The sequence below is a fragment of the Trichechus manatus genome, unplaced genomic scaffold (genome assembly GCF_000243295.1).
Source record: "Trichechus manatus latirostris isolate Lorelei unplaced genomic scaffold, TriManLat1.0 scaffold00054, whole genome shotgun sequence".
NCBI lineage: Eukaryota > Metazoa > Chordata > Mammalia > Sirenia > Trichechidae > Trichechus > Trichechus manatus.
Genome location: NW_004443990.1, coordinates 5,510,925 through 5,529,300, shown reverse-complemented (window position 1 = coordinate 5,529,300; position 18,376 = coordinate 5,510,925). Strand labels below are relative to the sequence as shown.

Genomic DNA, 18,376 nt, shown 5'->3' with positions numbered 1-18,376 from the left:
CCCAAAAACACACACCTCTTCTTCACATACCAGGCTCGAAGAGCACATTCTTGGAAATGACAACATTCAGGGATTGCTCCTACCACTCCCCGTTCCCTGGCCTTCAGTGTTGAGAATCCTCAGACTTTCCTTATAGCTTTTCCCCCTATGGGGGGTGAGGGTGGGGTTGCCTTGTAGATTAATCCAGTAAGGACAGTAAGCATCTTAGAGAGAGAGAGAGAGAGAGAGAGAGAAGCCACATAAGAGGGTAGAATGAAGAGTAGGGAATTGGAAGACTTTGTTCCAGTCTGGGTTCTGCCACTGACAGGCTGTGTGATTTTGGGCAAAGCACTTAACCTCTCCAGACCAGCTTCCACCTTTATAAATGAGGGTTTTAGGTTAGAAGGGCCTGTATTGCTACTAATTCCAAAGCACTGGGTCCCTTGTCCTTGGAGGTGAAAAGAGTGACAGTGTCAGTGCCTTGAGACCTGAGAGGAACTAGCAGAGAGAAAGCTAACGGCTTCCAAATGGTGAGGAAACTTGGTGGGAACGCGTTTGAAAAGTCGGATATGCATTTAATGCATGAAAACAGTGATAGAGATGGAAATATTTTCAGAATCATGTATCATTTTTTAAAATCTGCAGTCAGATTCCCATCCTTGGGTGTGGTTGATTAAATCTTGTAGGGCTTGACTTCCTGGTGGGTGTTATTCATTAATAAAGGTGGACCTGTTAATAGTTGCTATTGATGATGAGAAATCAGCCTGAGATTGGGGTCAACATAGTGGTTCTCAAACTTGGCTGCATATTAGAATCACCTGGGGAGTTTGTAAAATTCCCAGGGCCCAGGCTGCACTGCAGACCGATCAAATCAGAATCTACGAAGGTGGGGCCCAGGCCTCAATGGTATTTAAGGCTCCCCAGGTGATTCCAGTTTTATAACCATGGACTTAAGTACCACCGGGTTCTTTCTGGATATAGATCCTCACACCCTCTCTGTGACTTGGTCACGGACTCCCCTGTCTCAGAATGGATAAATAGAGCCAAGTCAGGTAGCTTGCCCCAACCTCTTCAGACAAGAGGAGGCAGAACTTGTCCAGGGTCTTCAGCCAGCAGCCCCAACAGTCCACCCTCCAGGACCAGCTAATGGGTCTTTGTCCTCATGAATGACTCTCCTGCCGCCCTCCTCAGCAGCCTGTCCTGGCTGAGATTAAGAGCATGCGCACACAGAACAAGCAGCCTGGAGCAGCTATAAACAGGGAACTGGCTGCCCTCCTCTCCTGTCCTGTCTGACGAATGGGGGCCTTTTGGTAAGGTCGGAGTGTGTTTGTTATTTAAGACCTAATTAGAAACATGAGAGGGAGCTGAATGGCTCTGTGCTTGGCTAATTAGTGACATGTGTGTGCCCGCTTTGAACTTCAAGGACACAGAGCTATTAGCGCCTACATCAAAAATGGATTAAACTCCTGTGCCTTTATAATCATTAAAGACTAGCTGCTGGAGTGGAAAACCCTTTGTAAGGTCCTCAAGGGGCTGCCCCTCGGGCATCCTCCCCACCCCATCCCCACAGTGCTGGAACCCCAGGCTGTCCATTAGATGTGATTGAGCAGTAAATACTGATGGGTCCTTGGGAATTCCAGCTCCCCAAGGACCAGCCCTCAGTAGAATGGAGTAATCTTTTGGGATTGAGGTCAGCCCTCTCAGTGCCCCGCTGAGTCTGAGCTCTTCCTGGAGGGGTCCCAGTGATGGCCCAGGGTTGGCAGGGCTTCCTGCCCGCCCCCTGAGTCAGATTATCCAATAGTCAAAGTAAGCACAGTTCTTACCTTGCTTACCAAATCATTGGCAGTGAACAATTTTGTATTTTTTCACCACACCAAAGATTTCTGCTTTTAGGTATGGCTGGCATCTGTCTCTGTCACAAGCCCACAGCACCTTCCTATAGATTCAAAGCCTCTTTTCAAATTTACAATCCCTGGCAGGGGCAGATGACCCAGTAAGCAAGGTAAGCCCGGGCTTACTTACTAATCTGTAGTGAATAATTCCACTACAGATGATCTGATAAGCAAGGCAAGCACTTTGCTTACGTTGCCTATTGGATAATCCGCCCCGACCCCCACCAATACTACACACCTGCTTTGTGCACAGCCTTGTTCTCTGGGGTATGGCACAGAGGCAGGGAGTCCTCAGGGGAGAGGCAGTCCCCCAGGGAGCCCCCAGTCTGATAGATGTCTTCACCACCAGGGAGCTCCCAGTTTGGAAAGGGTTAACAGGTCCACTCTAAAGTTGGATAGTTGGTTCCTTGTCCTTGAATTTGCAATCTCTGAGGCAAAGAAAGATCCAAACAGGTGAAATTTGGAGCAACCAAGCTGTTTGAGAAGAGGGAGTCGTTCAGAGGCTCCAGGCTCCCTGTCTTTACTTCCTTTGGCTTCTCAGGTGGGGGAGTGCTAGCTGAGGTAGCAAGGCTCTGACATGACCCCAGGGTGGCCCACCTTCCTACCGGTAGGTAGGCAAGTGGTACCAGAGACACTGCGTGCATAACTACTGGTCGCCTTCCCACAGCATTTCCTGGGTGCTGGTGGTTTCTGGATCTTCTCATCTGCTTCTCCTTGCTAGTTCAAACCTGTGTTGGCCTGGAGTCTGAAACCAATGAATTTAGGGAAGAGGTAACAGGAAGTTAGTGTTAAAACACTGCCTGCTTCAGCCCAGCCATAAACATTCCTCTCCCTAGTTGGTTTCCCCTCATTGTCCTCGAAGCACTTTGGCAGCTCCGGGCTGAGGTGCTGTGGAACCAGCCATGCACGTTGGGGCGGGATCAGGAACAGTGCTGCTGAAGTCCCTTGTTGGCCTGGCAGACAGTTGACACTGGCAGAACACTCACCTTCACCAGTGCCACCCAGTAGTGCCCATGACCCCCAGTCACGGAGCACAGCTGCAGAGACTCTGGTCAGGGATTTTCCCCTGCTGCAGCCCCTCCTCACTGCCCTCCTTAAAAACAAACAATGTTGTTCCCTCAGGGCCTCTGGGGTTTGGGAGGAATGGGAACCTGACCTTGGCTCCAGAATAAGTTTCTTTTTTGCCCCTGTGGCAAAGGCCTGGTTTCTTGGGCCACAAGGCCCATTCAAGGCCCATCCTTAGAATTTCTACCATCAGCAGATGGCAATCAACCAACCAGCCAAGAACCCACCCTACTTGGCCCTTTATAAGGAGGAGACACACCCCCACAGACCCAAACCAGGGCCCATAGGAAAAGACCATCAAGATTTAAAGAGAAGGAGTGGTTTTCTGTTGAGGTTGCATCTCATCATAAAGAACAATAGTTCTGGACCCAAAGCATTCCTCAGATGGTTCTGTTCTGGGTGTTGAGGCTTCTTCCTTGCACCGATTTGAATGGCAGTGTGAATCCTTCAGGGGTTTGAACCAGGACAAACCGATTCGAAGCCCTGGAATCCTCAGGTTTACCGTGAAGAAGTTATGTGATAGTGTTAGAGCTGGCCAGTAGTGAAGGCAGTTTGTTTGGAAGAGTAGGATTTGACCGGAAGGTTAGACAGTTCTGCCAAATAGTCACAAGCCTTAGTTTCTACTGTTTATGAGTTCCCTCCTTGAGACATCCCAGTATTAACCAGCAGACGTCATCAGCGCCAACCACACCTAACCACAGGTTAAATTTTGAGAGAACAAGAAGATACTGCAATCATATAAGACCGGCACCATTATAACCAGCATTTGGAGTGTTTGTGTGGCACTGATGCCTGCATCAGCCCAGTGAATGAGCAGATGCTCTCCACATGTCCTGTGCAGTATTTAAAATGAGCCAGCATCTCTGGAGGAGCCCTGGTGGCAGTGGTTAAGAGCTCGGCTGCTAACCATAAAGGTTGGCAGTTTGAATACAGTTTGAATTTCCTTGTTGGAAACCCTATGGGGCAGTTCTACTCTGTCCTGTAGAGTCGCTATGAGTCAGAATCAACTTGACGGCAGCGGGTTTGGTTGTTTCTTTCTTGGTTAGCGTCTCTGGATATTGTGAACACTGTCCAGCCAATGTTGATACCAGGCTAAGTTTGTAACTTTCAGTATTACATTTGTGTATAGAAACAGTAAGAAGGAAACGCCTGCATGTTCTCTTCTAATCCTCCCCCAGTTTTAAAGCATTTTTTTCTCCTTCCTTTCTGAAATAGGCTGAATTTCAGCAGAGTTTACAAAAAAAATTGTGTATAAAATTGATTGTCCCTGCACCTGGGTCCCTGTACTGGTATGATTTTAATTCAGTGTGTCATACAATTTTCCCAGGTTGGACATAATTGCTGGCCCTCTCTATCTGTCCCACCTTTAGGCTAAGCTCTAGAAGGAAAGCTCGAGCCAGGGATCCGAGTATAATCCCACCTTGCTCGGCTCAAGGTGTGCCCTAGGAAGTCACAGCTGAGGGTTTCTCCTTCCCTTCTCACAAACAGGTTTCTCCCCTCATGCTGACCTTTCCCAGATGACCACCTGCGTTAATATATAGCGAGCACTACCTTCACAGTGAAAGAGGCTTCAGAGTGGAGTCCCCAGCTCTGTTACCCAGGGAGGGCCTTGGTGGCCCAGCGGCCAGTCTTCAGAGCCCCCAAGCCAGGAGTAACTGACTGTTAAAAGGGATCCATGCAGCTTGCCCTAACTGACAGCCAGCCGGCACCACGCACCCAGCATCCATGGAGCAGCATCCAGTGTGGTAGGGGATAGAGGACGGTTGGTTTTGCTCTGAGAACCGGCCATGTGATCAAGAGCGTAGGGTCCTATGAAAACCCTGAGAGCCCCTGCCTGTCCACACACCCACCTTGAGGAGCCCCTTGCTAATGGGGAGACAGTCTCTGCTACTGTGGAGTTTTTAATCAAGGCGATAGAAGCATGATAGAGACAAGATGAAAACAGATGTGAGTGTTAGGGGAGCAATGAGTCAGCCTCTTTTTTTTTCCCTCTGGCGTCAGCCTGCTGATCAACATAGTCCCTCTACTCGTTTCCTTTTTCAGTTAGTTTCTTTAATTTCTTTAACAACAACAACAACAAAAAAAAAACTGCATTAAGGATTAACACAGCCCCTGCCCTCAAAGGCGGTCGCACAGGCTTATGATCCCGCCAGCTCTCAGCTCTCCATTCTGTCGGGTGATGGAGGTGGGGGAGGAGGCCTGACACCAAGCAGCTGAGACTCCCTTCTGCTGGGCTCTGAAATTCATGGTGTAATTAATTCTGTTTTGGAAGTATGTTGCCTTCTGAATTGTACTTTGGGAGGACAGGCCGGGCCCTTCATTATGTTTGCCTTGCCCTGAGCAGCACCCGCTGGCTGGCTTGGGAAGAGGCTCTGTCCCGGAAATGTCTCAAGGACCAGGGCTCTCCAGCCTGAGGCTGAACCTGACAGCAGTGGTGGTTCACAAAGAGGGTGACTGAAATTGACTTGAGGGCTGTCCTGCCCTTTGGGGAGGTGCGAGACCCGCCAAGCCAGGGGCTGGGTTGAGGGCTGGAACTCAGTGAGCCCCTGGCTTCTCCCAGGTACGGGGGCTGAGCGCATCTGAAAGAGATTTTGTAAACAGTTCCTTTCTCTGCATCGGTAATTAGAACAGCCAGTTTTCAGGCCTCAGAACGAGAGGTGCCCACTGAGGGTTGCTCCCATAACAGTCCTGGCCTCAGGTTCAGTGGCATCACTTAAGGACAATACAGAAATGTCCTTACCACCAGTCGCTTCCAGCTTCTGGGCTTTTGTACCTTTTCTAGACCCACAGTGAGGCTGTTGGGACTCTCGCTGCCCCCTCCCACCACTTCCCTGCCCCAATGACTAATCCCAATCTCAACCCAGCCCCATCTGACCACAGCTGGACAGAGTCATGTGCCCACTGTGTGCCAGAAGGCAGGCCTGTCGCCTGGCTGACCTGAGAAGCCCCGCGGGGGAAGATGCCCATCTTTGGGTCCAGCCCCTGCAGGTGAGATGTAAGCCTACAGCACAGGCCTTTCTTAAGTTCTCCACCCGGCTTTTCATTGGTCGGCCATCCAGGTATTTTATTCCCTTGATGGGCAGGAAGTCCCTCCTTTTACCCAACCTAAAATCCCTTCAACTTTAATTCAAATGCATTTCCTCTTGCTGTTCTCAGTGCCATTTGAGACACTCCCAGGAGTCATTTCTTCAGGTCCAAGAGGATTAGAGGCACTGGTAAATGAATTGGATCCTTGTGTAAATCACCTACTGATTTGTATGGCGAGTGAATTGGATTTTCCTATATTGGATTTTCCTATATCTGCATATGGTACCTCCCTTGCTGGGCTTTGTATACACAAAGATTTCAAAAACAGTCAGATGTATTTGTTCTAAACTTGACAAGTTACAGAGCACTTGCTCTTTTTTCATTCTCCCAGCAGCCTTTGGAGTCAGATTAAAGGACAACATCACTCACATTTTACAGATGGAGCCAGGGTCACACCCAGGTCTTCTGACTCCAAGTCCAGTGCTCTCTTTCTCTACACCACAGCTGCCTTCCTGGGCACCTCCTGGACCAGCAAGGTCCAGAGGATGCCCGGGGACGGGAGGGGGTGAGGAGTGACAAGGAACGTGCTCAGGATTAAACTGCTGCTGTAGGCCCTGCCCAGAGCAGATGATAAAGTGACCCTGCTCACCATAGGGAACCCTCAAACTGCTACCCTGGTGCAGGGCTTGCCCCCAGGCTACTTAACACTCATAGTTTCTGCTGCAGACACTTCAAGGTGTTTGCAAGAGACTGTCCTCTTCAGGAACTGGAGTCGTAATATCCAACTTATAAATCCCAGCACTGTTTGTTTATTCAACATTTGCTGAGAACCCACCCCCCCACGCACTCTAGGTGAGCAGTGGGCAAGGTGTCACTGCCCGTTAAGAGCCATGTCGCCTCCCCTCTTCCTGACCTGATTCTGGCGTGTGGGACCATATCTGGCCCCTCCCGGTGAGCCTGGGTACCTAGGGGAAGGTGCCCTCCACTAGGCCAGGTAATTGCGAATTGACTGCAGGGTGAATGTCCACAGAGAGCAACCTCAGGGCAGGGACATGGCTGTGAAGAGTGGGTGTTCCAGCTTTCTCCACTGCCTCTCTCCTTTTGAGGTCCCGGCCTGGAGGGAGAGGGCTTAGTCAACGACTCCCTTCTCTGTGTAGCTAGCCACCATTCAGTATTTGGAGCTGCTCTGATTCCCAAAAGTAGAAAATTACTTGGTCCCTAATGCCTTCCCACCACCAGACAGCAGGAGCTGACAAGCGTGTGTGAGCAGTGGTTTTCCCGGTTCTTTTGGTAAGAAGCCGCTGCCGTTCGCTTTTCATGGGTCTGCCCAAAGATGCACGGGCTTCCACATGGCTTGTTTGGGGGCTTCAACATGATTTCTAGAGCCTAGGTCTCTTGCCCAGAGAGAGAGAGAGGGAGGCACGTTGACCTTGGGGCCCAGAGGTGCCTCTCCTCAGTGCCCTAGGCCTGAAGCGTCCAGGGTCACTGCCCGGAAGCCTTGAGAAAAGGGACTATGGGCTGAGTGCCTACAGACTGTGCCCCCCTAGTGGCTTCCCTGCCACCTGCTCTTTCACCCTGGCTAGGGGACATTTGCAGGGTGACTTTGAGCTGAGGCTCAGGCATTGGTACAAGCAAGTGTATACTAAAACAAGACTTGGGGTTTTAAAGCTGCATTCTAATACAGTGGCTTCTCCACGGGGATTTTAGTGTCATTTGATGGAAGGTGATCAAGCAGGGAGGGATAATATAGCCCTAAGAGGAGCTGATTATTATGAAATTCCTTCTGGCTGACTCTTAGCTATAGGCCTGGGAGAGGTTGCCAGTGATGGGTGTGATACTGCCAGCCCTCATGTCTGCTAAGCCTATGGCAGGACCATCTGTGGTCAGCATCCTTCCATGGGCTCCTGTCTCCAAGGTTGCTTCTGCTGGCTGGATTAGTCTAGACAGCTCTTCCTGCTAGAGGGGACCAAGACCAAAATCTCCCCTCTCCACATCCCTTAAATAGGTAGATCTGCCCAAGAGGCCCTTAGTCTTATCCAGCCAGAGGAGAAAAAAGCCAAAACATCTTTCTCTCCACCTTCCATCTCCCACACACCCTGTTACCCTAAAACAGAACAAGAGTTAGTTATTTTGTACAGGGAGAGGGGGTTCAGCTGCCTGGGTAGACCAGGAGTCTGCCGTCTGAGCTTTTTCCATTTCCCCAAGCCCAGAAGAAAAAGTGTGTGAGATGAAGATAATACCGCCTTTTGAATATCTCAGCTTGATATTTGCCTCCATGAGTGAGAAAGGGCCAAATGTTATCTACAAGTTTAATCTTCTATATTCAGAAATCCCCATCCCCTTTGGCTGCCAGCACATTCCCAAATAAGCCATTCACTTGCTCTAAGCTGCTGTAATTTTTTTTTTTTCTTTTTCTCTTTAACTTGTTCTTTCCATTGGCCAGTTTATTCATTTCTTGGCCACAGCTTCAAAGGAGTCTCACTGTGGGGCTTCCTGCCCCCAAGGACATCCGAGACAAGAGTTTGGGTTTCTGTGCTGAGTCTGGAGCCAAGCCCTGTTTGGTTTGGTCTCCTTTGGATCTTCAGGTCCCAGTCTCAGTCTCCTCTTGGCCTGCCTTGAGTACATCGTCCGTCTCTTCCCATCCCAGTGGCAAGTGGTGAAAACCCACTGTGGCTCCTCAAGCCTCACAGGAAGTGGGGCTTCCAACCTCAGGCGCCTGGGCAAGACCGAAGCTGAGAGGAGAGTTGGTGGGTGTTCTTTCCTTCTGCCATCTTTGAAGGCAGCTGGTCAGAGGACAGGGGGAGATGCCGAGGAAGGTAAAGGAGAGAAATGATGGTTGTGAGGAGCAGCTCCTTGGAGCTGAAGGAGTGGAGATGTGTCTGTCTGTCTGGTTCTTCAGGACACTTGAGCTGTAGCCCAGAAGTGGCTGGCCCCAGACTCACCTTGAGCTTAAACCATTTACTTTGACAATTAAAAAAAAAAGAAAAACTTTTTTTTTCCATTTTGGAAAGGAAAATAAGTCGACGCTACTAAGAGGAAATTAAAAACTGAGACAAAATTAACCTGGTTGGTGGAGTGTGGCCCTCACTTTCGGTGGGGGGTGATGATGGGATAGGAGGGAGGCTGAGGGAAGGGGCAGGAGGCTGGGTCTCCTCCTACTGCCCTTCAATACCCAACACCATCACTCTCTGGATCTGTGGGCATGAAGTCCCATCTCTCTGTAGCAAAGGTATATTCCGCACTTCCTTTTTCTCAGTCTGGACTTTATATCTGAGGACAACTAACAGAAAGCAGGCCTTTAGGTCAGGTATGGTTCAGCTATGAATTGGTTCAGTCAGTATACTCTGCATTCATACTTCGTCTTTTTTTTTTTTTAAACAAAAGGAAAAAAAAAAGGTTTAAATCCCCCTTCCCTTCTACTGCAGGAGGTGAGTGTGTGGGTGTCCTGTAGAGTCACTGGCTTTCACCCCAGCTTTGGCCCCAGCCTCTCGGTGTACCATCCCCACCCCATCCCCTCTCTCCATCCCCTGCGCTCCACCCCAAAAGGGAATCGTCTGCCGCCATCATTACTGTTATGTTGAGATGCCCAGACTTTCCATGACATATCCCATCCTCCGACCACGTTCAGTATTGACGACTTTCATGCAGGGTATGAATGGGAGGGGTGGGAAGGGTGGGAGTAGTGGGGCGGGGGGATGGTTTGGAGGGGGATGGAGAATAGAGATCTTTTTTATCTTTTTTTTTTTTTTTCCAAACAAATTTGTCATTTAATGGATCCAAAAACAAACCAAAGAGAAAAAGCAAAACCAGCAAAAAAATCCCCTCCCCAAAGAATTTTTTTTTCCTGGACACAAATTGCTTTGTTTCCTGTCTCGTTTTAATATCAATATTAACACAATGTGTAGTCTAAAACTAGTTCCTTTGTAGTTTGCATGGGATGTGAATGCTGTCTCAACGTGCCCAGATCTAGAAAAGACTGCATGAGCATCAATTCAGATGTGAAAAAAAAAAAAATCTCTCTCTTTCTCTCTCTCTTCCATATATATATCTCTATTTTTATTGTGATAATTTGGTGGGCAGTGAAGCACCCCCGGTTGGTTGCCGTAGTGTGTTGAATGATTGTTTTTTTATTCTCTATATTTTTGGAGCGCCAAGCTTCTTAGTAGTAGCCTGGGCTGAGTCTTCTTGAGTCCCTGCTGATGTTCTCGCATGGCCTTGGTTGAGTGTTAGAAGTTGGGCCTCAGCTGTTTTTCTCGAGTGTTTGGCTTGTGATGACCGGTGCATGCCTGGCTTCTGGCCTCATACCCAGCTCTATTCTCTGCACACCAGTCCTGAATAGCTACAGTGCTCAACCGAATTTTGGCGCGCCCGCTTCCCCGGCAGGCTCCAACCCGGCGCGGCCCGGAGGCTTCCCGGGGGCCAACAGCCCAGGACCTGTCGCCGATCTCTATGGCCCTGCCAGCCAGGACTCCGGAGTGGGGAATTACATAAGTGCGGCCAGCCCACAGCCGGGCTCGGGCTTCGGCCATGGCATAGCTGTAAGTACCTGCCTTCCTCTGCCCTCTTTCCCGACCAACTCCTTGTGGCCTATGGGGAGGGTGTGCCAGGAATGCCCAGGTGGGGGCAGATGAGGGGCTCCCCATCAACAGCATGTCAGCTAGTGGGCACTCCATTTGCCACCTCGGACTGAAGTTTAGCTCCTCCATTAGACATCTCCAGAGCACCACCTGTGGGCCTGGCACTGTGCACGGGGCGCATGATCGGGTGGAAGGAGCATGGCAGGTCAGAGGTCAGATCACCACCCTGTCACCTTCGACCTTGCAACTGTGACCGACTTAAGTAACCCATCTGAACCTCATGTCCCTGCCTGGCTGCAAAATGAGGATAATTATGCCTCCTTCATGTGTGAGCATGAACGGAAAGTATGTGTCACATGCCTGGCACATAGTAGGTCCTCAGTGTTAGCCCCCTTCCTTGATCCCTGCTTTCTGGAGACTGTCGTGTGGTTTTCCTCAGAGCGGGGACCCTCCACCCCCACCCCACAGTAGCAGCCATCATTAGTAGGGTCCCAGTGGCAATGTTGGTGCCTGGTGGGTGTGGGGGGCACAGGCCCTGTCCCAGATGGTTTCCTTTGCTAATGTTTCTTACAGTTTCCAGATTCCAAGTAAGTTCCCACTTGAGTTCTTTAGCTGCGGCCCCCCCCGCGAAGGCCAGATGCATTTGATATTTGTAATGCTCTGTGGTTCTATAATCTGACTAATCCAGGCAATGGAAATTTGCTTAACAGATTTGCATGCTGTTTTCAGATTGTATTGTTCTTCTCTCTCCCGGTGTGTGTGAGCATGAATGTGCCTGAGCCCACTGACTCGCTGTCCCTTCCATTTTGGAAACAGAAAATTGGGTGCCCTCTGCCCCAGCGCAACACAACATTTTGAAGGCAGTGTGTTTTTGAGCTAAGATGGGAGTGCCTGCTGTCTCAGGTCACGTCCCAGTCAGACTCGACTTCTGGGAGCAAGCAGGCAGCCTGCCTTGGGGGCTGCGCTGGGGAGAACAGAACAAGTGCAGACACAGCCTGGGAACCAGTGGCCTGGCTCCTGCCCCTGGATTGGAAGCACACACCACACGTGTACCACACACACCACATACACACACACCACACCGCACACATACCACACACATTGTCTCTCACATACACACACACCATGCAAACACCCTACACAAACCACACACCACATACACACATCACACACTCACCTTCACACACCACACACACCCCACACTCTCATATAGTCACACGCGTTCGCACATACATACCACACTCACACCACACACATGCCACATATACACACACACCACCCATGCACACGTACACATTCTCATATACGCTCTTTCTCACATACACAGCACACGCATGCTAACATACACACGTACATATTCTCACATACATTCATGTACACTTGCATACCACACACTTCTGCCAGCCCTGGCTCATGTAATCTGGGTCCTTGTTCAATTCCGTTCCCAAGCCAGTATCACTTAAGTCGGTCAAATCCCCTCAGATCAGCTGTAGTACTGAATCCAGAGTATTATTATTCAGCTTACAGCTACATCAATTTGGGGGACTGTCTATCATCACTCAGAACACGACTCATTTCCATTTTCAGCATCCAGAAACACAGACCCTGTTCATTCTTGAAAACCTGGGTCTTTTGACCTATGTGGTGTCCTGGTTTTCTGAAATAACCACACAGCATCACATTTTATCTGCACGGGACTTTCTCTCCAGCTGGAGCCGTTGAGACTGTGAACATAGGCATTTGTTATCTTTGCTATCGAGGGTTCAGGGCAACAGCCCCCCTCATTTTGGGCAGGAGCTTCCTTTTCCCACCAACCACCGCCCCTTCCAAATCTGGCTCTTGATTTACCCCCGGGTAAGCCAACAGGCTTGGGGCAGGGGTGGAGGAGGAAGAAGGGACTAGAGGGGGAGGAGCTGGGGAGGATGTCATCCTTGGCCCCCATGGCATGGTGTCTCAGAATTACATATTCATGCTGGCAACCACAGACTAGTCCTAGAGATAATTTCCTTTCCCAGAATATGACAATCTGTTCCCATGTATAGCACACTGATGACCTTAACAATTGTGCAATTTTAGGGACCTTTGATTGCAACGGCCTTTACAAATGGATACCATTGAGCAGGTGCTTTCGTTGCCATCTCCCTCTGAGGTATTACCGTCTCTGCCGTGTGTCTCCGCCCTGCCGGGCGTGTCCGTACATGTATGTGCACTGGTCATACATTTAAGCACACGCCCTTCTCTCATCATGTTGACATCTCTTTCTCTTTCTCCTCTTTCTGGACCCCTTTTGAGGAGGATGGGAACAAAAAAATCCAGTCTTTCAATCTGATCCCTTTCTTCAGCTTTAATCATGACACCCCCTCCTTTTGTTACTCTCTTTTTGTTCCTTGATTTGATTCTTTTGTTTCCTTTTCTTTATCTTCCTCACCTCTCATCTTTCTCTGTCTTGAAATACAATCAAGAGTGTGGGAAACTGGAAGGAGATCTAGTGCTGTGCCCATCCCCTGGGGGATGGAGACAGGGAAATGTTTGGCATCTACCAGGCCTGGGAGGGGGCCGGGCTGCCCCCACAAGTCCTGAGAGCTGACCTTGTGGATCGCTGTACTCCTTCGGCTCTCCAGGGCTTGTGGGTGTTCATCCAATGGGGTTCATACTGTCAAACAGCCAGACTCCATCTTTTAGTGAAAAGAAAACATTTTTGCCCGTAACTACTGAGCAGTTATCCAGATTACGGCACGAAAAGCAAATTAAATTAACGACATCACCTGCGTAACGTGAGTTTGGATCCCTGCCAGTTTCCTAACCTTTTACACTGAGCTCAAGTTAATTAAACATTTTTTAAATCACTTTGATGGGGATGTGGAGGGGGTGGGATTGAGGAGAGGGAAGGTTGGGACAGTCAGTGAGGAAGCCTCTTGCCACATTCTCATTTAAAAATGATACCTGTCATTCTTGGAAAGAACACCAAGAAGGGAGAGGGGATTGTCCTTGTGAAAGCACTAAATGCACACTGTGTTTGCATGTTACTTTGAGGGGTTGAAATATGGGTCTGTCTTTTTGGGAGAGGGGGCTGCAGCTGAGGCCTGAGTATGTGGCACCCTAGGCAAATCCTGGCAGAGGTATGAGAGCTGGAGGAGGCTTTCACTCTTGGAGTTGGGACACAGGAGAAGTGAGGCTAGAGATGAATTTGCTGCTTTGGGTTTGCAGTTAATGGAAAGCTGCTTTTATAGAGGGTAATCGCTGCAGGCCCTGAGTCAGCCAGGACGCTGTAGGCTGGGACCAGTCAGGGAACCCAGTTGGGTTCAGCACCATAAATCTTTTGGATTTCTCTAATGTTGCTGCTAAGGAATCACATCAACTAACAAAACTGCCTCTCTTAACCAAATAAACCACGTGTATGAATTCTCCCTACTCCTCACCTCCACTCCCCTTTGAGCACTGACTCAGCCATCACTGGCCGGAGCCAGAGGCCACTAATGGTTTGAAGGAGAGTTACTCACTACTAATTAAGCTGGGTTTGGGGGCCCCGGGGAAATAGGGGCCCTCTGACAGCAAGGAGGGCACTGGTATAGCCAAGAACCTTGGGAACTGAAGGTGGCTCCAGGCCTTGGGGGAACCAGATGAAGAGGGATTCACCTATCAGCAGACACAGCAGATCCCCTGGAAGGCAAGAGGCTGGGCAGGCCAGAGCTCCCTCCCTGCTTCTCCCGGAACAGGATGAATGGTGGAGGGCTTCCCGCCCCACAGCCCCACGCCCCTCCAAGGCCACTGCAGCCTTTTCCTGGGCAGGAGGCTGCGCCCAGCCAGTCCTCCCTCATCCATCTCTAGGACTCAATTTCCTTAGAAGGGTCAAGTAGCCACACAGCCCCTTCCAAAGTGGGTTAAGTGAGTTAATGGAGTCATGTGTCAGCACTGCAGCAATTAAAAGAGACTCTTCAAACACACACTGTGTCCCCGACAGAGGTGACCCTCCGGCATTTAGTGCCAGCCATAAAGAAAGGGGGCTCACAGTCAACCCAGGGAGATGTAGTTAGCAAGTCTGGGAGTCCTGGACTTGTTTATATTTTCTATAATCAAAGCTGATTATTAATTGTGTATGTTTTTAAGTGTCCTGATCTTGAATCCTTGGCATATAATAGGATATTTAAAAAATAAATTTACATTTTATTGTTCTGCATCCCACTTTGTTGAGTGGCATCTGGGATCTAAAAACTAGTGAGCAGTCATCTAAGATGCATCAATTGGTCCCAACCCACGTGGAGCAAAGGAAAATGAATAACACCAAAGACGCAAGGAAAATATTAGCCCAAGAGACAGAAGGGGCCACATAAACCAGAGACTCCATCAGTCTGAGACCAGAAGAGCTAGATGGTGCTCAGCTACCACCAATGACCTCCCTGACAGGGAACACAACAGATAGTCCCTGACGGAGCAGGAGAAAAGTGGGGTGCAGAACTCAAATTCTAGTAAAGAGACAAGACTTAATGGTTTGACTTAGACTGGAGGGACCCCGGAAGACATGGCCCCTGGACTCTCTGTTAGCCCAAAACTAAAACCATTCCCGAGGCCAACTCTTCAGTCAAAGATTAGACTGGTCTATGGGACATAAAATGATGCTTGTGAAGAGTGTGCTTCTTAGCTCAAGTAGATACATGAGACTAAATGGGCAGCTCCTGTCCGGAGGCGAGATGAGAAGGCAGAGAGGGTCAGGAGCTGATTGAATGACATGGGAAATCCAGGGTGGAAAGAAGGAGTGTGCTGTCACAATATAGGGAGAGCAACTAGGGTCACATAACAATGTGTGTATAAATTTTTGTATGAGAAACTAACTTGAATTTTAAACTTTCACTTAAAGCACAATAAAATGAATTAATTTACACTTTGGGTTCTTAATAACCATTGATGGGTACCCAGTAAAGGCAGAAGTTTTGAAAACAGTTTAAACAGGAAAAGCATCACCAGTCTGTATGCAATTCATCAATGTAGTGATCAAAACCCAGGACAACCCCAGTTGTTGACCTCACTTCTGGCCATTATCCTGACAGTTCCAGCGTTACTATATCAAGTCAGCAAAGTAGTGGATGTGGAGCCACCCTCTCCCCAGCATCAGGCTTAGATGTCATGTTTCCCAAGCTGTGATCTCAGCAAGCCGTCAGCCACACTTAGCCCAACGTAGTCATTCTTTGAAAGCTTTAGTTGAACAGTTGTAATAAGTCACATACTGGCCTAACACTTCTTTCTTCTCCCACCCCACTTATGGTCCTCTTCTGGGTGAACCTGACCTTCCCCACCACGCAGAGCATACCTGGATGTCCAGGCAAGACTGGGCGAAGTTTCTGAGTGGCCCTTTGTTTAGGTGATGTCATCAGACCTGGACCCCCACCAGCCTCACTCCCCATCCCAACCAGAGATGGCTCACTTTGGATCTAGGGTGGACTCCATCTCATCATCTCACGAATCTGCTGTAATATAAGACAACAGCTTTTAAATGTGTATATAACCCATGATTTTGGTTTTCATTTTGTTTTTCTTGATGGTTCCCCTCTCCCCTCTCTGCCTTCTCCTTTTAAATCTCTTTGAATCACATTTGGTAGTGATTTTGACTTAGTCCAGTAGTCATATAGCTTTAATATCTAGTTAAAAGCTAACCATAGTATAACTGTTATATTAAGGAGTTATTTTTTTCTTTAAAAAAATTTTTTTTTCCTTGTTTGATTCTGTTCTCACTTTCAAAGGATGCTGAGATGGTAATATTACTCTCAATATTTTGGTACCAATTCTGAGACTGTATGAATTTTCAGGTGGAGCTGAATCAGAGTTGAGAAGCGTGAGCAGGAGGTGGGCATAAACTTTCTATTTTGTGTTGTAGAAGAAGTGAGATGTAGTAGGCTAATTAACAGACTCTCTAGCAGTTCTTTTTGTGATGTCTCTTTGTTAATCTAAGTATATCTATTTTCGGCAATAAGGTAAGGACGACAATGTTTTGAGTGTCCTCCTTTTCTATAAGTGCTTTTTTTCTGTTGAAAGAGGTGATATTATAAGGTTTTTTGAAATTGTGAATTCTAAAAAAGAAATGTTGTAAATACAATTCCATTAACTACATAGAAACTATTAAGAAAGAGAGAATCAAAAATATTTTTGTGAGGGAGTCCGTCCCAGGCAGTTTGATGCTCTGTGGAAGGAGGGGAAGGGATGATGACACAGTCAATTACTGAGACTGAAGAACACCCAGCTGCCAGGACGACCCCAGGAGAAGTTAGAACACTGTTTAGCTCCTTTTGTCTGTGTGATAGACCTAAGAACTGTATTAGTGTCATACCAGCATATTAACCTCTCGTCTGTGCACAGCTTCAAATGTTACCGTCTAGTTAGATTTTTATTTAAAATATGAAAAACTGCTTTTCCCAAGACGTTTTTTAAAAGACAAAGCTACAATTTTAATATTTAACATATTTAAAGTTTCAAAGCACACCTGTTTGGCTTGGGTGGAGGGGGGGTGGGGGGACATTCTTTTTCAGTCTTAATTTTTAAATATTTGATCATTTTCTATTGTCCAGTCATTTCAGCACCTCCAAAGGTCCCTAGGACACTTGGCCTCTCTTCTCCCCCTGCCCCCACCCCCCACCCCGCCCCCAGCTCTGGGGGCCCAAGGGCCAGGAGTGGATAAGCCTGCATTAATGAAACCTTTTCTCCATCCACTTTCTGTTGACAAATTAGAAAAGCAACCTTTTGGTTTATATTTTTTTTAATACCTCAGTGCTGCAAGTATCATCAGAGAGGCTATGGGAGATTTTGTTTTTTTAATTTATTGTAGATGTAAACAGAATTTTAAAAATAAAAAGTATAAACATCACTGCACTGTGACTGGTGGGAAAAACTGACAGTTTCCTGTTTGCACATGTTTTGACATTGGCTGTTATAATATATGGTCCTCAGTTGGGGAAAGATACTTATGATGAAGGATATTTTTTAATTTAACTTTTTTTTTAATATTGGTAATAGGTCGGCAACAGCAACTATAGAAGTACAACTCAATAGATGGCATTAAAACATATTGTAGTGTGGATATATATTTTTTCTTTTTTAAAATGTGATATTGACGTTTTATTGATATTTTTTAAATTGTTACGTTTATAAATTTGGTACTTAAGGCACAGCCAGTATGAGACACTGAATACGACATTTATTATAAAGAGCTGCTGCACTCCTATTTTTATAAATTTTACTAACAAAGTAGACTAATGTAGACATTCACAGACATGGTAGGGCAAAAGCATCTTGAAACAAAAGGCTCCAAAATGCTAACTCGGAAAGAAAGAAAAAAAGCCTTTTTCAATTTTAATTAAACCACAATGACATTTTACAAACAAACAAACAAACAAAAACATGTTCTTTGTTTTTCCAGTAAAATGTTAGGTTGTTTGGTAAAGTTTCTTTCTTTTAATTTCCAAACAACCAGGTTAAGTAAAATGCTGGGCGCTTTTAAAATATCAAAACTTGTTCAAGTAATAAAATAACAAAATAGAAGTTTTATTTAAAAACAAACACAGAGAAACTAAACAAGAGACAGTAAATTCCCAGACATTCAGTGTCTAGACTAGGGAATTTGATTACTATTTTGTCCATGTTGGTGATGTACTGTACTACCCTTTTGCTTTCTCTGCATCCCCCATCACCTCATAGAATACTCTTTGTTGATCATTGTCTGTTAATAATGTATAAAATGGCTATCTTGTAAGCGTGCTGTCCTGGTACTAGTGTTAGTGACTTTTTTTCTCCTCTTTCTTCTAGTACATATTGATAGGTATAATGTAATTAAGGTTTAAAAAAATTAGA

At 47.4% G+C, this 18,376-nt stretch overlaps 1 protein-coding gene across 2 annotated transcripts in view; it reads left to right on the top strand.

Annotated features, from left to right (window-relative positions):
- MSI2 (musashi RNA binding protein 2) overlaps positions 1 to 18,376 on the top strand; it is a 496,891-nt gene that overhangs the window by 439,022 nt on the left and 39,493 nt on the right. The window contains exons 12-14 of one of the 2 annotated variants that reach the window (XM_004377894.3): positions 10,347 to 10,501; positions 12,617 to 12,689; positions 15,839 to 18,376. The exon at positions 15,839 to 18,376 is cut by the window's right edge and continues 2,559 nt beyond it. The exons of the other annotated variant lie outside the window; for it this stretch is intronic. Of the exons in view, the coding sequence (XP_004377951.1) occupies positions 10,347 to 10,501; positions 12,617 to 12,658 (197 nt within the window). The 3' untranslated portion in view covers positions 12,659 to 12,689; positions 15,839 to 18,376. The remainder of the gene's footprint in view (positions 1 to 10,346; positions 10,502 to 12,616; positions 12,690 to 15,838) is intronic. 2 annotated transcript variants of the gene reach the window in all.